This window comes from Pan troglodytes, chromosome 1 (genome assembly GCF_028858775.2).
Source record: "Pan troglodytes isolate AG18354 chromosome 1, NHGRI_mPanTro3-v2.0_pri, whole genome shotgun sequence".
NCBI classification, from domain to species: Eukaryota; Metazoa; Chordata; class Mammalia; order Primates; family Hominidae; genus Pan; species Pan troglodytes.
Genome location: NC_072398.2, coordinates 214168763 through 214184550, shown reverse-complemented (window position 1 = coordinate 214184550; position 15788 = coordinate 214168763). Strand labels below are relative to the sequence as shown.

The 15788-nt window shown below is 40.6% G+C and overlaps 1 protein-coding gene across 1 annotated transcript in view; it reads right to left on the bottom strand.

Moving 5' to 3' along the window:
- Positions 1–15788, bottom strand: part of SDHB (succinate dehydrogenase complex iron sulfur subunit B) — a 35819-nt gene that overhangs the window by 12361 nt on the left and 7670 nt on the right. The window contains exons 2-3 of the mRNA XM_001155516.6: positions 13687–13814; positions 1896–1981 (exon numbers count right to left, since the gene is read on the bottom strand). Of these exons, the coding sequence (XP_001155516.1) occupies positions 1896–1981; positions 13687–13814 (214 nt within the window). The remainder of the gene's footprint in view (positions 1–1895; positions 1982–13686; positions 13815–15788) is intronic.

The window sequence follows — 15788 nt, the reverse complement described above, 5'->3', positions numbered from 1 at the left end:
AACCCAAAGATGTGTCTTAAGCAAATACTCCTAGAGTTCCCCAAGAGACTGGATATTATCAATATTTATGTATACCTGGCATCCAACTAGAGCAGTTTGCTTTTACAAGAAATGGCATAAAAATTAAAAAAATAAATCCAATGAACTTTCTCTCAAAAAGGCTCCCTGGGAATTCTCTTACAAGATGGGAATTAAAAAAAAAATGAGAAAAACAAGATGGGAATAAAAAGGAGTAGCAATTGATACAATTCTGCTTTATTTTTTTTAGTCCAGATGGGTCACACCTTATGTTCTTGGCTCTGAAAGAGTCCTACAGGGAAAGGTTACTGAAAAGCATCTACCTTTCCTGTGTTGCCAGGACTTAATGGGGAAGGCTGCTGTTTAACTGCCGCAGAATGTTCCCTGAACAGCAGGACTCAGCTGAACTATCATAATATCCATCAGCATTTGCAATGCTAAATAAGATTAGCTGAATCAAAACAGATGTCTTAAAAGACTTGAAATGCTTGAAATGTACAGCTGAACAGATAAAAAGCGATGGGCTGGTATCAATACTGGCTTTTCCTTTTTTTTTAAGGTTTTCTTAGAAAAAAGCTCAGTGTCCTCACAGAATCAAGCTACTCTCTGCTTTTGTTTTATCCCAGGTGTTCCAAGCCAAGTCAGTGCCTGAGAGAGCAGATCTGGAGTCTGGAGTCTGACAGCTTTGGCTGACTCCCGGCTCTCAAGTCACTCTCTATGTGTCCTTGTAGAAGTCCATTACCCTCTCTGGGCCTCACCTTTAAATTGAAGGTAGATAATAAGCACAGTCATCTACCTCATGTCCAGTGCACAGAACAGAGCCGGGCACACAGTCTGGCTCCACGGACATCAGGCCAGTCGGTCTTCACTGCACCCCGTGCAATTTTTGCTACACCTGAGAACCACCTGAATCAACTTTCTTTAAAGTATCTCTTGGGTTTTCTTTAACTTGTTTTGCTTAAATTCACATTAAAAAACCACTTATATCCCTATTATACCATCATTGGTAATTATATTTTTCTTTTTTTTTTTTTTTGAGACTGTCTCGCTCTATTGCCCAGGCTGGAGTGCAGTGGCATGATCTTGGCTCACTGCAAACTCCACCTCCCGGGTTCCTGCCTCAGCCTCCCGAGTAGCCAGGATTACAGGCGCCCGCTATCACGCCCGGCTAATTTCTGTATTTTTAGTAGAGACAAGGTTTCACCATGTTGGCCAGGTTGATCTCGAACTCCTGGCCCCAGCTGATCCACCCGCCTCGGCCTCCCAAAGTGCTGGGATTACAGGTGTGAGCCACCGCACCCGGCAGTAATTATATTTTTCTAATACAGAAAATGAATACATTGCTATTGATGTAGAAAATGTTAGTCTGCACACTGCCTCAAATGGGCTCATGTGGCACCAGCAGCACAAGTAACCACATGCTGAGGGAGACACTGTACCAGCCAATCCAGAACACAGCTACCAAGGACATGTCATGCTGGGAGCTGAGGGAGACTCACACATCTCCCCTGCTGGACAAGCATAAGTGCCAGACAGAAACTCTCCACTGCTCCCTTAATAAAAGAGCTCAGCAGCACGGAAGGTGCCAGCCAGCAGGTCCTAGCTAGGCCTTGAAGCGTGGAGCAGCTCACAGGGACCGCCAGATGCAGTAACCACAGGATAGAATGCTCCTGAAGGAAAGTAAACTCAGAAACCAGAACTTGCACCATGGTTAGAATTTCGGATGCATTTACCCAAGAAAAGGAATTAGGTTGCACAGCAAGTTCACCCAGCAGAGAGCTGCAGCTGTTTTCCAGATGTCTCTATCAGCTTTGGCCAGCCCAAGCCTCTTTGGAAGACCACAAGTATCTGGAGCCCAACAGGAATGAAATGCTCACCTTCTCTGCATGATCTTCGGAAGGTCAAAGTAGAGTCAACTTCATTCTTAATCTTGATTAAAGCATCCAATACCATGGGGCCACATCTAACAAAGAAAAATATCCAGTGGTATTTATGTGAAGTTCAACCTCCCTACACTTTATCATAATATAATCAGAGACACCTGGATATATTAGCTGATCCATTTGGCCTTCTCAGGTCACCTTCGGAATTTGTTCTGTAGTTTTGTTTTTGCAGATTCTTACATTTTAAGTACTGCACAGTTCTATTTTGATGATCACAGTGCAAACACATTTCTAGGAAATGGAAAGCTAAAGTAGTAGTAGACAAGTATGACACAACTTCCATACAGTGGCCGAGTTTTTGTTTTTTACTTCTGAAGCTCCCTGTAAAGTTTTTCCAAATAATTTATTTCAAATTTTAGTTTGATTTTTAGGATGTAGACAATAGTTTTAAATAGTAATTAATAATACATAACCATAACAGAAGACATAGTACAGAGAATAAAAGACACCCAATCACTCACAGTCCCCCAATCAAATCACTGTGAGCCTCCTAGAACATACAAGGACAGTGACATGGTACTAAGCGGAGCATCCCTGGGCGTGGGACCTGGAGTGCCCGCCTGGCAGCCAAGAGCCTGGTCTGCACCCTGGCTGAGCCACTTACCAGCTTGCAGGCAAATGACTTAATTTCTGCCTAGGCATTTAATCCACTGAGTGCAGAGAGCAGCACCTGCATCCCACAGGATTGCTGGAGGTGAGTTAATACACACGAGATCTTTACAGCAGCATCTGACATATAAATCATAGTTTAACTATAATAATCATCATGCAGAAACTGTGATTCTACGGAAATTACTCTCTGAACCTCAGTTTATCTGTAGAGTTAATATTTACGCCACAGGGTTACTGTGAAAATTACATAAAAATATGTAATTTTTCATAGTACCTGGCATACAGTAAGTGCTCCACAAATCTATTTTCTGGTTGCCACCCTGCCCCCATTCCACTCACTAATTTTCTATGCATGAGATTAAAAATATATTTAAAAATATGCCATTTCCTTTAGTACTATCTGTATTTCATTTTTTTTCTTTTTTTTCTTGAGACGGGGTCTTGCTCTGTTACCCAGGCTGGAGTGCAGTGGCACAATCTCAGATCTGTAACCTCCGCATCCCAGCCTCAAGAGATCCTCCTGCCTCAGCCCCCCAGTAGCTGGGACTACAGGTATGTGCCACCACATCCAGCTTAATTTTTGTATTTTTTTGTAGAGATGGGATTTCGCCATGTTGCCCAGGCTGGTCTCCAACTCCTGGACTCAAGTGATCGATCCTCCTGCCTTGGATTCTCAAAGTGTTGGGATTATGGGTGTGAGGCAATGGTGCGATCTCGGCTCACTGCAACCTCTACCTTCCGGGTTCAAGCGATTCTCCTGCCTCAGCCTCCCGAGTAGCTGGAATTACAGGTGCATGCCACCACACCCGGCTAATTTTTGTATTTTTAGGAGAGATAGGTTTTCCCATGTTGGCCAGGCTGGTCTCAAACTCCTGACCTCAAGTGATCCACCTGCCTCAGCCTTCCCAAATGCTGGGATTACAGGTGTGAGCGACTGCGTCTGGCCCATTATCTGTATTTGTATCAGCACTATGTAGACGTCCTTTCTGCTGGACCTCTGCTAACACTGGGAATTGGAAGCTTTAAAAACCTTTGCTATTCTCATACTGGAGAAGTGTTATTGTTTTCAGTGTTTTAAATCGAGACTTTTGAATACTACATAGGTTGAATGTTTGTCATAAATTTACTAATTTTTCTTTATTTCCCAATTATTTATTGAACATTTACTCTGCCAGGTTCTGTTCTAGATGCTGGGGATGTAGCAGAGAATAAAAGAGATGAATACCACCTGCCTGCACAAAGCTCTGTTCCAGAGGACTCATTCTAGAGACTCAGTCTGTCCACATTCTTTGCCTCTGTTTACCGGGGTCTTGGAAATTCTTTCTCATGATCTGAGGCTCTTATATATTATATCTGTTGCCATTTCTGCTTCCTCCCTCACTGCCAATAGTAATTTGCTATTTGACTTCTAATTTTGGTAACAGAATTTTAAACATACATGAGTTAAATGTTTACATTAATAAAGGTGGCTATTTTTTCTTTTATAACATTATCTATCACTTTTAAGCCTAAACAGACCACTGCCCTTCCTGAGGTCTGATAAATACTTTACATTTTCTTCTACTTAAAAAAAATTTTAAGTTACTCCCCTAAAACTGCAAAAACTGTATCAGTTGTCCCAAATCACTGACTAAATCCTCTTTTGCTTCTTATTTGTAATACCTTTCTCCCATATTTAATACTGGGAACTTAGATAAAATTAAGTCTGTTTTGTTGCTACATTTTTATTCTAATGATCTGCCTGTTCTTGTCCTAGCATATTTTAAATGACAACAACATCTTTGTTTTTTTTACATTACAAAGGCTAATATTTGCAGCTTATAAAAATTTCAAATTGGCCAGGTGGGTGGCTCACGCCTGTAATCCCAGCACTTTGGGAGGCACTTTGGGAGGCCTTGGCGGGTGGATCATGAGGTCAGGAGATTGAGACCATCCTGGCTAACGTGGTGAAACCCTGTCTCCACTAAAAATACAAAAAATTAGCCCGGCATGGTTGCATGTGCCTGTAGTCCCAATTACTTGGGAGGCTGAGGCAGGAAAATTGCTTGAACCCCGGAGGCAGAGGTTGCAGTGAGCCGAGACCGCACCACTGCACTCCAGCCTGGGAGACAGAGCGAGAATGTCTCAAAAAAATAAATAAATAAAATAAAAATAAATAAATAAATAAATAAATTCAAATTAAAGGTAAAAAGTAATCCTGCAGATCATACTGGGACAGAGAAAAATATTAAAAAGTCAAAGTCCTCTCTTTAAGCTGTTTCATGCTAAATTTCATAATAGGTATGGCTCATTATAGAGTACAAACATAAATTTTCTCAGATTTTACATAGATACCAAAATTGTTTGATATTCTGGGTCCCTTGCATTTCTATAAGATTTTTAGAATCAACTTGTCAACTTATGCAGAAAAGGCAGGTGGGATTTTGATGGGGATTGCAATGAAACTGGAATCAATTTGGAGACCACCGCCTCCTTAAGAACATTAAGTCTTCCAACCCACAAACAGGGCATGTCTTTCCATTTATTTATGTCTTCTTAAATTTCTTTCAACAATGTTTTACAGTTTTTCAGCATATAAGTCTTTTACTTATTTGATTTTTGAGACAGGATCTCACTCTGTCGCCCAGGCTGGAGTGCAGTGTTGTGATCACAGCTCACTGCAGGTTTGACCTCCCAGGCTCAAGTGATTCTCCCACCTCAGCCTCCGAATAGCTGGGACTATAGGCACAGGAAGGTCATCAAGCCCAGCTAACTTTTTTTGTAGAGATGGGGTTTTGTCTTGTTGCCCATATAATTTGTTCCTAAGAATTTCTTTTTTGATGCTGTTATATGGAAAATAGTTTTTAAATTTCATTTTAGGACTGTTCATTGCTAGTGTATAGAAATCCAATTTTTGTTTTTTTAACAGTACTGACAGGCTTTTTTTCTAGGTAAGCAGGGTTTTACATATGTAAATATATTTATATAAATATGAATATATAAACATAAATATTTATATAAATATGAATATATAAACATAAATATTTACATAAATATGAATATATAAACATAAATATGAACATAAATATTTATATAAATATGAATATATAAACATAAATATGAATATAAATATAAATACATATATAAATATGAATATATAAATATAAATACATATATAAATATGAATATATAAATATAAATACATATATAAATATATATGTATACACACACACACACATTTTTTCTGTAGAGACTAAGTCTTGCTTTTGTTGCCCAGGCTGGTCTCAAAACTCCTGGCCTCAAGCAATCCTCCTGCCTTGGCCTCACAAAGAAAGTGCTAGTATTACAAGTGTGAGCCACCATGCCTAGCCTAGAAAAATACATTTATCTGCTAATATCTGCTACACGCCAGTATTTTCAGAAAAATAATTATGCTGTTGTGAAAATGAAAGAATATAGCTATTTTTTTTGTGTGTATACATAGCTACAAAGTAGGGTTTCAGAGTCGGATTAGAAGGAAATAGAACTATAATTAAAACATGGTACAATATAAAATGAAGACTGACAGACATAGGTTGAAATAAACATGGAGAAATTATGCATAATAAAAAACTAAACTACGTTTGATTTCTGTATACCAGTTTTGTGTCCTGCAACCTTGCTGAATTTGTTCATTAGTTCTAATAGTTCCTGGGGGGCAATGTCTTATATTTTCTTTTCTTTTTTTTTTTTGAGACAGCGTCTCCCTCTGTTGCCCAGGCTGGAGTGTAGGGCATGGAATCATGGCTCACTGCAGCCTTGACCTCCTGGGTTCAAGTGATCCTCCCACCCCACCCTCCCAAGTAGCTCGGACTACAGGAGTGTGCCACCACACCTGGCAAATTTTTTGAGACACAGTCTTGCTCTGTTGCCCAGGCTGGAGTGCAGTGGCGTGATCTTGGCTCACTGCAACCTCTGCCACCTAGGTTCAAGCAATTCTTGTGCCTTAGCCTTCCAAGAAGCTGGGATTACAGGTGTGTGCTACCATGCCTGGCTAATTTTTGTATTTTTAGTAGAGACAGGGTTTTGCCATGTTGTCCAGGGTGGTCTTGAACTCCTGGACTCAAGTCATCTGCCTGCTTTGGCCTCTCAAAATGTTGGGATTACAGGCGTGAGCCATCGCACCCAGCCTGGCTAATTTTTTGTTTGCTTTTTTGTAGAGATGGGGGTCTCATTTTGTTGCCCAGGCTGGTCTCCGACCTCCCGGGCTCAAGCAATTCTCCTGCTTCAGGCCAGGCACAGTGGCTCACACCTGCAATCCCAGCACTTTGGGAGGCCGAGGTGGGCAGATCACCTGAGGTCAGGAGTTCGAGACCAGCCTGACCAACATGCAGAAACCCCATCTCCACCAAAAATACAAAAAAATTAGCTGGGCGTAGTGGCAGGCGCCTGTAATCCCAGCTACTTGGGAAGCTGAGACAGGAGAATTGCTTGAATCCGGGAGGCGGAGGTTGCGGTGAGCCGAGATTGTGCCATTGCACTCCAGCCTGGGCAACAAGAGCGAAAACTCTGTCTCAATAAAAAAAAAATTCTCCTGCTTCAGCCTTCCAAAATGCTGGGATTACAAGCACAAGCCACTGAGCCTGCCCAAGGTTTTGTGTAAAAGATTATGTTATCTATGAGAGACAGTTTTACTTCTTCTTTTCCAATTTCCTTTTCTTTTTCTCACCCAATTTCCCTGGCTAAGCCTCCAGTAAAATTTTGAATGGCTGATGTTAGCATAAATAGAATTATCTGTAGCCACTGAAATACACACACACACAAATAGTATTTTGCATATTGACCTTACATCCTGCAGCCTTGCTAAATTTACTTATTCTTTTAGTTTTGTAGACTCCCTGAAATTTTCTATATAAACAATCATGTTGCCTGTGACTAGAGTTAGTTTAATTTCTTCCTTTCCAAGCTTACATATGTCTTCTACTTCTTTTACTTGCCTTTCATGGACTGGCTAGAACCTTCAGTACAATGTTGAACTCAAATACAGAGTGGACAACCTTCCTTGTTCCTGATCTTATGGAGAAAGTGTTCAATATCTCACAATAAAGTATGCTATTAGCTGTGATTTTCACAGTCTTCATCTGGCTGATGAAGTTCCCTTCTTTTCCCATTAGCAGTTATTATTTAAGTAAAATTAGGACTATTCCTTTTAATTCAAATTCCTTATAGTTTCATTTATTTACTCTGTTAAAATATACACACCGTGAAAATTATTTAACCCATTATCATTTTTAAAAATCATTAATGAGTGTTGAATCTTGCCAAATGCTTTTCTGCATATATTAAAGCAATCAAACGGGTTTTCCCCCTTTATTCTGTTAATATGGTGAATCACATTGATTTTCAAATGTATTTCTTTCTTTATTTTTTCTTGCGCTTTTTCTTGCACTTAAAACAGCATATGGTTGGGTTTTGCTTTTTTTAAAAAAATCTATTCTGACACTGTTGGCTTTTTAACTGGGAGTATTTAATGGTTTTTACATTTAATACAGTTATTGACGTGGCCGGATTTAGGTCTACCATTTTACTGTTTGTTCCATCATTTTGCTGCTGTTCTCTTCTTCTTTTCTTATTCTAAGTAATATTTTTAGACTAAGTAAATATTTTTAGAAATCAATTTTAATTTATATATTGGCTTTTTAGCTATATCTCTTTGCATTTAAAAAAATAATTACTCTTGGCTGGGCATGGTGGCTCACACCTGTAATCCTAGCACTTTGGAAGGCTGATGCAGGAGGACTGCTTGAGCCCAGGAGACCAGTGTGGGCAACATAGTGAGACCCTGTCTCTACAAAAAAAAAAAAAAAAAATTGGCCAGGCATAGTGGTACATGCCTGTAGTCCCAGGGACATGGGAGGCTGAGGTGGGAGGATTGCTTGAGCCTAGGAGGTCTCAGGGAGGGAGGATTGCTTGGTTGAGCCTGGGAGGGTTTAGTGAGCCATGATTGTGCTACTGCCTTCCAGCCTGGATGACAGAGTGAGGCCCTGTCTCAGAAGAAAAAAAAAAGTTACTCTAGAATTATACTTTACATAATTTACATCTTTAACTCTTTATACCTGTTTAGTTACTACTGTGCAACTTTACGTAATGCAAGAATCCTGCTACATTATTATAGGTCCATTTACCTGCTGTTCCCAGCCCCTACACTATAGTTATCACATGCCTTACATCTATGTGAGTTATATATTACAGAATATAATAACTTTGCTTTAAACAGTCATATTAATTTTAACAAAATTAAGAGGAAAAATCCTTTTATATCTACCATGTCCAGCACTCTTCCTTCCTTTTCTAAGAGCCAAGTTTCCACCTGGTATTATTTTTCCTCAGCCTGACTAACTTCCTATAGCATTTCATGCAGTACTGGTCTTCTGGCCATGAATTCTTTTCCTTTCTGTTTACCTGAAAATGTTTTTATTTCATAATCATCTTGAAGAATCTTTTCTTCTGAACATGGAATTCCAGGCTGACAATTTTTCTTTTAGTACTTTAAAGATGGTATTTCACTGTCTCTTGGCCTCTCGTTTCTGATGAGAAGTCAGCAATCTTTCACATGGTTTCCTTGTATGTAACGTGTTGTTTTTCTCCAGCTGCTTTCAAAATTTTCTCCTATTTTTGGTCGTCAGCAACTTGACTTCATGGAACAGGGCATAGTTTTATTTTTATTTACCTAGTTGGGGTTCACTAAGCTTCTTGGATACGTAAATTATGTCTTTCATGGGCTCAGGAAATTCTTGGCCATGAGTTCTTCAAATAGATATTTATTTTGCCTTTTCTTTCTCTCCATTTTTTCTGGAAGTCCAATTACATGTGTGTTACATCCATCCATCCACTCACCCATGCATGGTCTTACTCTGTTGCCCAGGTTGGAGTACAGTGGCACAATTATAGCTCATAGCAGCCTCAAGTTCCTAAGCTCAAGCTGTCTTCCTGCTTCAGCATCCCAAGTAGCTAGGACTACAGGTATGTGCCACCACGCCTGGCTAATTTTTCAAAGAAAAATTTTTTTAGTAGAGACAAGGTCTCACAGGTTGCCCAAGCTGGTCTTGGACTCTTGGCCTCAAGCGATCCTTCTGCCTCAGCTTCCCAAAGTGCTGGGATTACAGACATGAACCACCATGCCTGCCCTAGACCTTTTGATGCTGTTCCATAGATCACAGGAGCGCTTTCCCTTTTCAAAAATCTTTATTTTTCTTAAGAACAGATAATTTCGGCCTGGCATGGTGGCTCACATCTGGAATCCCACCACTTTGGGAGGCCGAGGCGGGTGGATCACTTGAGGTCAGGAGTTTAAGACCAGCCTGCCAACATGGTGAAACCTTGTCTTTACTAAAAATACAACAAATTAGCTGGGCGTGGTGGGGCACGTCTGTAATCCTAGCTACTCAGGAGGCTGAGGTGGGAGAATCGCTTGAGCCTGGAAGGCAGAGGTTGCAGTGAGCCAAGATTGCGCCACTGCACTCCGGCCTGGGTGACAGAGCAAGACTCTGTCTCAAGAAACAAACAAACAACAACAAAAAACTAGATAATTTCTATTAATATTTTTAAGTTTGCTGATTCTTCTTATTGCCATTTCCAATCTGCTGTTAAGGCCATCCGGTAAATTTTCCTTTTCAAATATTACATTTTTCAGTACTAGATTTTCCATTTGGCTTTTCAATAGTTTCTACTTCTCCACTGAAATTTCCTATTTCATTATGAGCATAATTTCCTTTATCTATGAGGAAATTAAAAAATTCTTTAAATTCCACTGGGCGCGGTGGCTCATGCCTGTAATCACAGCACTTTGGGAGGCTGAGGTGGGTGGATCACCTGAGGCCAGGAGATCAAGACCAGCCTGGCCAACATGGCGAAACCCCAACTCTACTACAAAAATTAGACGGTGTGTGATGCGCGCCTGTAGTCCCAGCTACTCCAGAGGCTGAGGCAAGGGAATCGCTTGAACCCGGGAGGCGGAGGTTGCAGTGAGCCAAGATCGCACCACTGTACTCCAGTCCAGATGACAGAGTGAAACTCAGACTCAAAATAAAAAAATAAAAAAGAAAAAAAATTAATATGCTGTAGAGAATCTGGATTGCATTATGTTTTTCTGAAAAGTGTGGATTTTAAAATTTTACACAGGCAATTAATATGGCTGCACGCAAGATTTGGGCAGAGTTCATGAACAGCATTTAGTGCTCCTCCTCTGCGTTTCTCTTCTTTCCAGGCTTTCCCCCTCATTTCCTAGTGGTTGTGGAAGGCCCAAAATGTGTCTTCTCGTTATTCAAGCTAAGACTTTTTTTTCTTTTTTTTTTTGAGACAGAGTCTCACTCTGTTGCCCAGGCTGGAGTGCAGTGGTGTGATCTTGGCTCACTGCAACCTCTGCCTCCCATGTTCAAGTGATTCTCCCCCATTAGCCTCCCGAGTGGCTGGGATTACAGGCATGTGCCACCATGCCTGGCTAATTTTTGTATTTTTAGTAGAGATGGGGTTTCACCATGTCGGCCTGCTTTGGCCTCCCAAAGTGCTGGGATTACAGGCGTGAGCCAATGCACCCAGTCGGATTGTGGTTTTCCAACCAACTGTTAGTCCCGTTACTTCCCATACCAACTTGGACTTGTCCTCAGCAAAATCATGTAAGAGTAAAATGGTAATTTGTCCAATGCCATTTCATTCTTCCAAGTATCAACTCCCCTCCAATGTCTGCCCACTCGTGGTCCTTCTCTACTGTTCAGGCAGTTGTTTCTTATATTTTTGTCGGGAGTTGATAATTGTTATTTGTAGGAGGGTTAGTCTGATGAAAGCTACTGTGCCAAAACTGGAAGTGAACCCAAAGATTCTTTAAATTTTTTATCACTAAAAAATCGTTATGGGCCAGGTGCTGTGGCTCATGCCTGTAATCCTAGGACTTTGGGAAGCTAAAATGGGTGGATTGCTTGAGCCCAGGAGTTTGAGACCAGGCTGGGCAACATAGTGAAACTCAATTTCTACAGAAAAATACAAAACTTAGTTGGGTGTGGTGGCATGTGCCTATAGTCCCAGTTACTCAGGAGGATGAGGCAGGTGGATTGCTTGAGCCTGGGAGGTTGAGGCTGCAGTGAACCATGAGCATGCCATTGCACTGTAACCTGGGTGACAGCGAGACCCTGACTCAAAAAAAAAGTTAGGAATTTAACTCTTCCAGTTTTAGCCACATTCTCTAACATTCTCTAAGTTTTGATTTGCAACGTCTTTATTTTCTAAGTATCTGGCAATATTTTTTACGTGTTCCTGATCAAATAGTTAGAAGTGTACTTTTTTTTAGTTTCTAAGCAGTAGGGTTTTTTGTTTTTTTTTTTTTGAGACAGTCTTGCTCTGTCACCCAGGCTGGAGTGCAGTGGCGCGATCTCGGCTCACTGCAACCTCCGCCTCCCAGGTTCAAGTGATTCTTATGCCTCAGCCTCCCAAATAGCTGGGATCACAGGCACCTGCCACAACGCCCAGCTTATTTTTATATTTTAGTAGAGATGGGGTTTCACCATGTTGGCCAGGCTAGTCTTGAATGCCTGACCTCGAGTGATCCACTTGCCTCGGCTTCCCAAAGTGCTGGGATTATAGTCGTGAGCCACCACGCCTGGCCTGTTTATATTTTTAATATGAGTTTAGTTTTATTGTATTTTGGTCCAAAACTGTGGTCTGTGCAATTTCTATTCCTTTGAATTTTGCTAGGGACTTTCGGTTGCTGAATATTTGAAAATTTTGTCTATTTAAGAAGGTTATATATCAATGCTACCTCATTAACAGCACTTACGTGTCACCACAGAAAGTCAAAATAAGCATTTAGAGTATTCATGGTATTCAAACTTTTTTTTGGTGCCACAGAAGCTTTTGTTTGAAACAAATAAAACACTTAGTCACTTACACATACAATAGATCAGAGAACAGTTCTGGTTATATGGGGGCGTGGAGTGGAGCAGCAGGAGGCTAGAGACTAACTTGCTAGATTCTTTCTTTTCTTTGGCTAACTGTGGAGTTCCTTAAAAATGAAAGATGTTGGAAGAAGAGTGGTTTTGAGAGATGCGATGTGAAGAAGGACTCAACCTGCTGCTGCTGCTTTTGACGATGGAAGAAGAGGCCAAGAGCCAAGGAGTGCGGCAGCCTCTAGAAGCTTGGAACAGCCCTCAGCTTACAGTCAGCAGAATGACAGAGACCTCGGGCTCACAACCACAAGGAACTGCATTCCACCAATAGCGCAAATGAGCAAAAAATATTTTCCTCTAGGCTCCAGAAAGGAATGCAGCCTGCTGACACCTTGATTTTAGTCTGATGAGACTATACCAGTCTTGTGACCTACAGAACTATAAGATAATACATTTAGGTTGTTTTAAGTCACTAAGTTTGTGGTAATTTGCTCTGACAGAAATAGAAAACTAACACGCCAGTCCAATTTTTAACATTTTAACCACATCCCTACCTTGTCCATTCAAGGTAAGTTTCTGGCGGTTCTGTTATTATTATAGAAAACACAGGTCCAGATGTATAAGATATAATCAATACATTCAGCATTAAAAAAATGGTAATATATTAAATGACTTTAAATACTGTGCATAAAGTTAATTGTACCAGTATTTCTAGAAATTTGTCATACTTTCATTTGGGAATTATTTTGGTATTATTTTTCTGAATCAGGTAACAACCTCATTCTTTTTTTTTTTTTTTGGAGACAGAGTCTCACTCTGTTGCCCAGGCTGGAGTGCAATGGCATGATCTCAGCTCACTGCAACCTCTGCCTCCTGGGTTCAAGCAATTTTTGTGCCCCAGCCTCCTGAGTGGCTGGGATTACAGGCATGAGCCACTATACCCAGCTAATTTTTGTATTTTTAGTAGAGACAGGGGTTTCACCACGTTGGCCACGTTGGTCTTGAACTCCCAACCTCAGATGATCTGCCCGCCTGAGCCTCCCAACGTGCTGGGATTATAGGCGTGAGCCACCGTGCCCGGCCCAAGCTCATTCTTGTTTTAAAAACAGAGCCACCGGATGATCTCAGATTTTTAAGCCTCCAAGGATGTGAAAAACATGTCCCTAAATCAAATCAAGAACTCTCCTTCAATAGCTGGCTTTCACAGAGATACTCACTTATTAAGGTCAACTTCATAAGTCTGCATATGAGGTTTGTCTCCAGCCTTGTCTGGGTCCCATCGATAGATGGCAAATTTCTTGATACGGGGAGCTGTGGCTGCAGCTGTCTGGGCTCCTCGGGAGGCCTGAAATTTTTAAAAGTTCACAAAAAGGAAAAAAAAAATTAGAAATACAAGATAATTCCATTTTGCTGGCACAACAGATGTAACGCTGGATATAAACTCACACATTACTGATACATAATCTTCTTGGAAAAGGCAGGCATTCAATATCCAACAAGTATTAAGCACCTATCATATGCTAATATATCAGACATGGTATTAGGGGCTAGTGATACAGCACTTAATACAATACACAAAAACCTTCATCTTCACAGAACTTACTTTGTAGTGAACAAGAGTTAAATTAAACATTCACGATGAATATAAAGAGTGATACTGATGGGAAAGTACAGGGAGCTCTGGATGAATACAGCAGAGACTTCAATGAGTGAAGAGTCAGAAAAGGCTTCCTCATGTGACATCTAAGTGGAGGCTTGACAAACCAGAATTAAGGGGAAGGAGTGTGGGGTGTGGTCTGAGGGTGGTGGCTCATGCCTGCAATCTCAGCACTTTGGGAGGCAGAAGTGAGAGAATTGCCTGAGCCCATGAGTTTGAGAGCAGTCTGGGAAACATGGCAAAACCCCATCTCTACAAAAAATAAAAAAATTAGCTGGGTGTGGTAGTGTGCGTCTCAGGAGGCAGAGGTGGGAGGACTGCTTGGGCCCGAGAGGTTGAGGCTGCAGTGAGCCAAGATCATGCCACTGCACTCTAGCCTGGGCAACAGAGTGAGATTCTTTTTCAAAAATACAAAATAAAAAAGAAAAAAAGAAAGAAAAGACTATATTCCAGGACTGCTAATTTTTAAAATAAACTGATACAGGAATGTAAAAACTCGGAAGGTTAATTGACTAATTACAAAAAGATGCAGTGGTGTTTATTACTGAGGCAGGAGAACAGGGTTTAGAGACAGGGAGTCTTCACTACAGCCTCTGATTCGTCTCGGGCCAAGTCTTCATTTGCATATGGTGTAACTAATAGGAAACCCGTACAGGGTACTTTAATCCCAGAAGACTGTGCAGCTGGGGCTCCTGAACCACTTGTTCGATCCCACTCCTACTCTATGGAGTGTACTTTCATTTCAATAAATCTATGCTTTCGTCTTCTGTTGCTTTGTTTGTGTGTTTTGTCCAATTTTTTGTTCAACATGCCAAAAACCTGGACGACTTGTGGTCAAGACCCTCTACCAGTAACATTATTTCTTGGTAAAGTGTCCTGTATTAACTGAAGCTGAAAATACAAACATCAGCTAACAGTAGAAAAGAAGAAAATATATGAAGAAAATGAAAGTTAAGATGAAAGCTATGTTTTACCTTATCACCAAGCTGGCTAAAATCATCAACAAAAGGAAAGCCATTTCTACAAATGTTTTTCACCGGGAACCCCATTTTGTAAACTGACATGAACATCTAATGCCACCTTGTGTTATTTGGGAGGAAGTGAGAGGAAAGATTCCTGAAGGTATCAACTCCAGTGGACTTTGCTTGCTTAATGTCCCATTTTTTTTTGGTCTTTTTTCTGTGAGATTTAATAAGGTATAATTCATTATAATAAAATTCACTAATTTTAAGGGTATAATATGATGAGTTTTGACAAAGCAATTAATCCTACCACAATTACAACAGAGTATTTCCATCCAAAAAGGTCTTTTGTGCCCTTGATGGCAAACATAAGTCCCCTTTTCCTACCCTTAGCAACTGATCAGCTATCATCACGAGTCTGCCTTTTACAGAATTCATATAAATGGCATCATACGGTACGTAGTCTCATGTCTAGCTTCTTTCACTCAACATAATGCTTCTGAGATTCATATGTTACTGCATATAACCATAGTTAAATGCTTTTTTTAAAAATTAACCTATTTATTTATTTATTTTTGAGACTGAGTTTTGCTCTTGTTGCCCAGGCTGGAGTGCAGTGCTGCAATCTTGGCTTACCACAACCTCCGCCTCCCTGGTTCAAGCAATTCTCCTGCCTCAGTCTCCCGAGTAGCTGGGATTA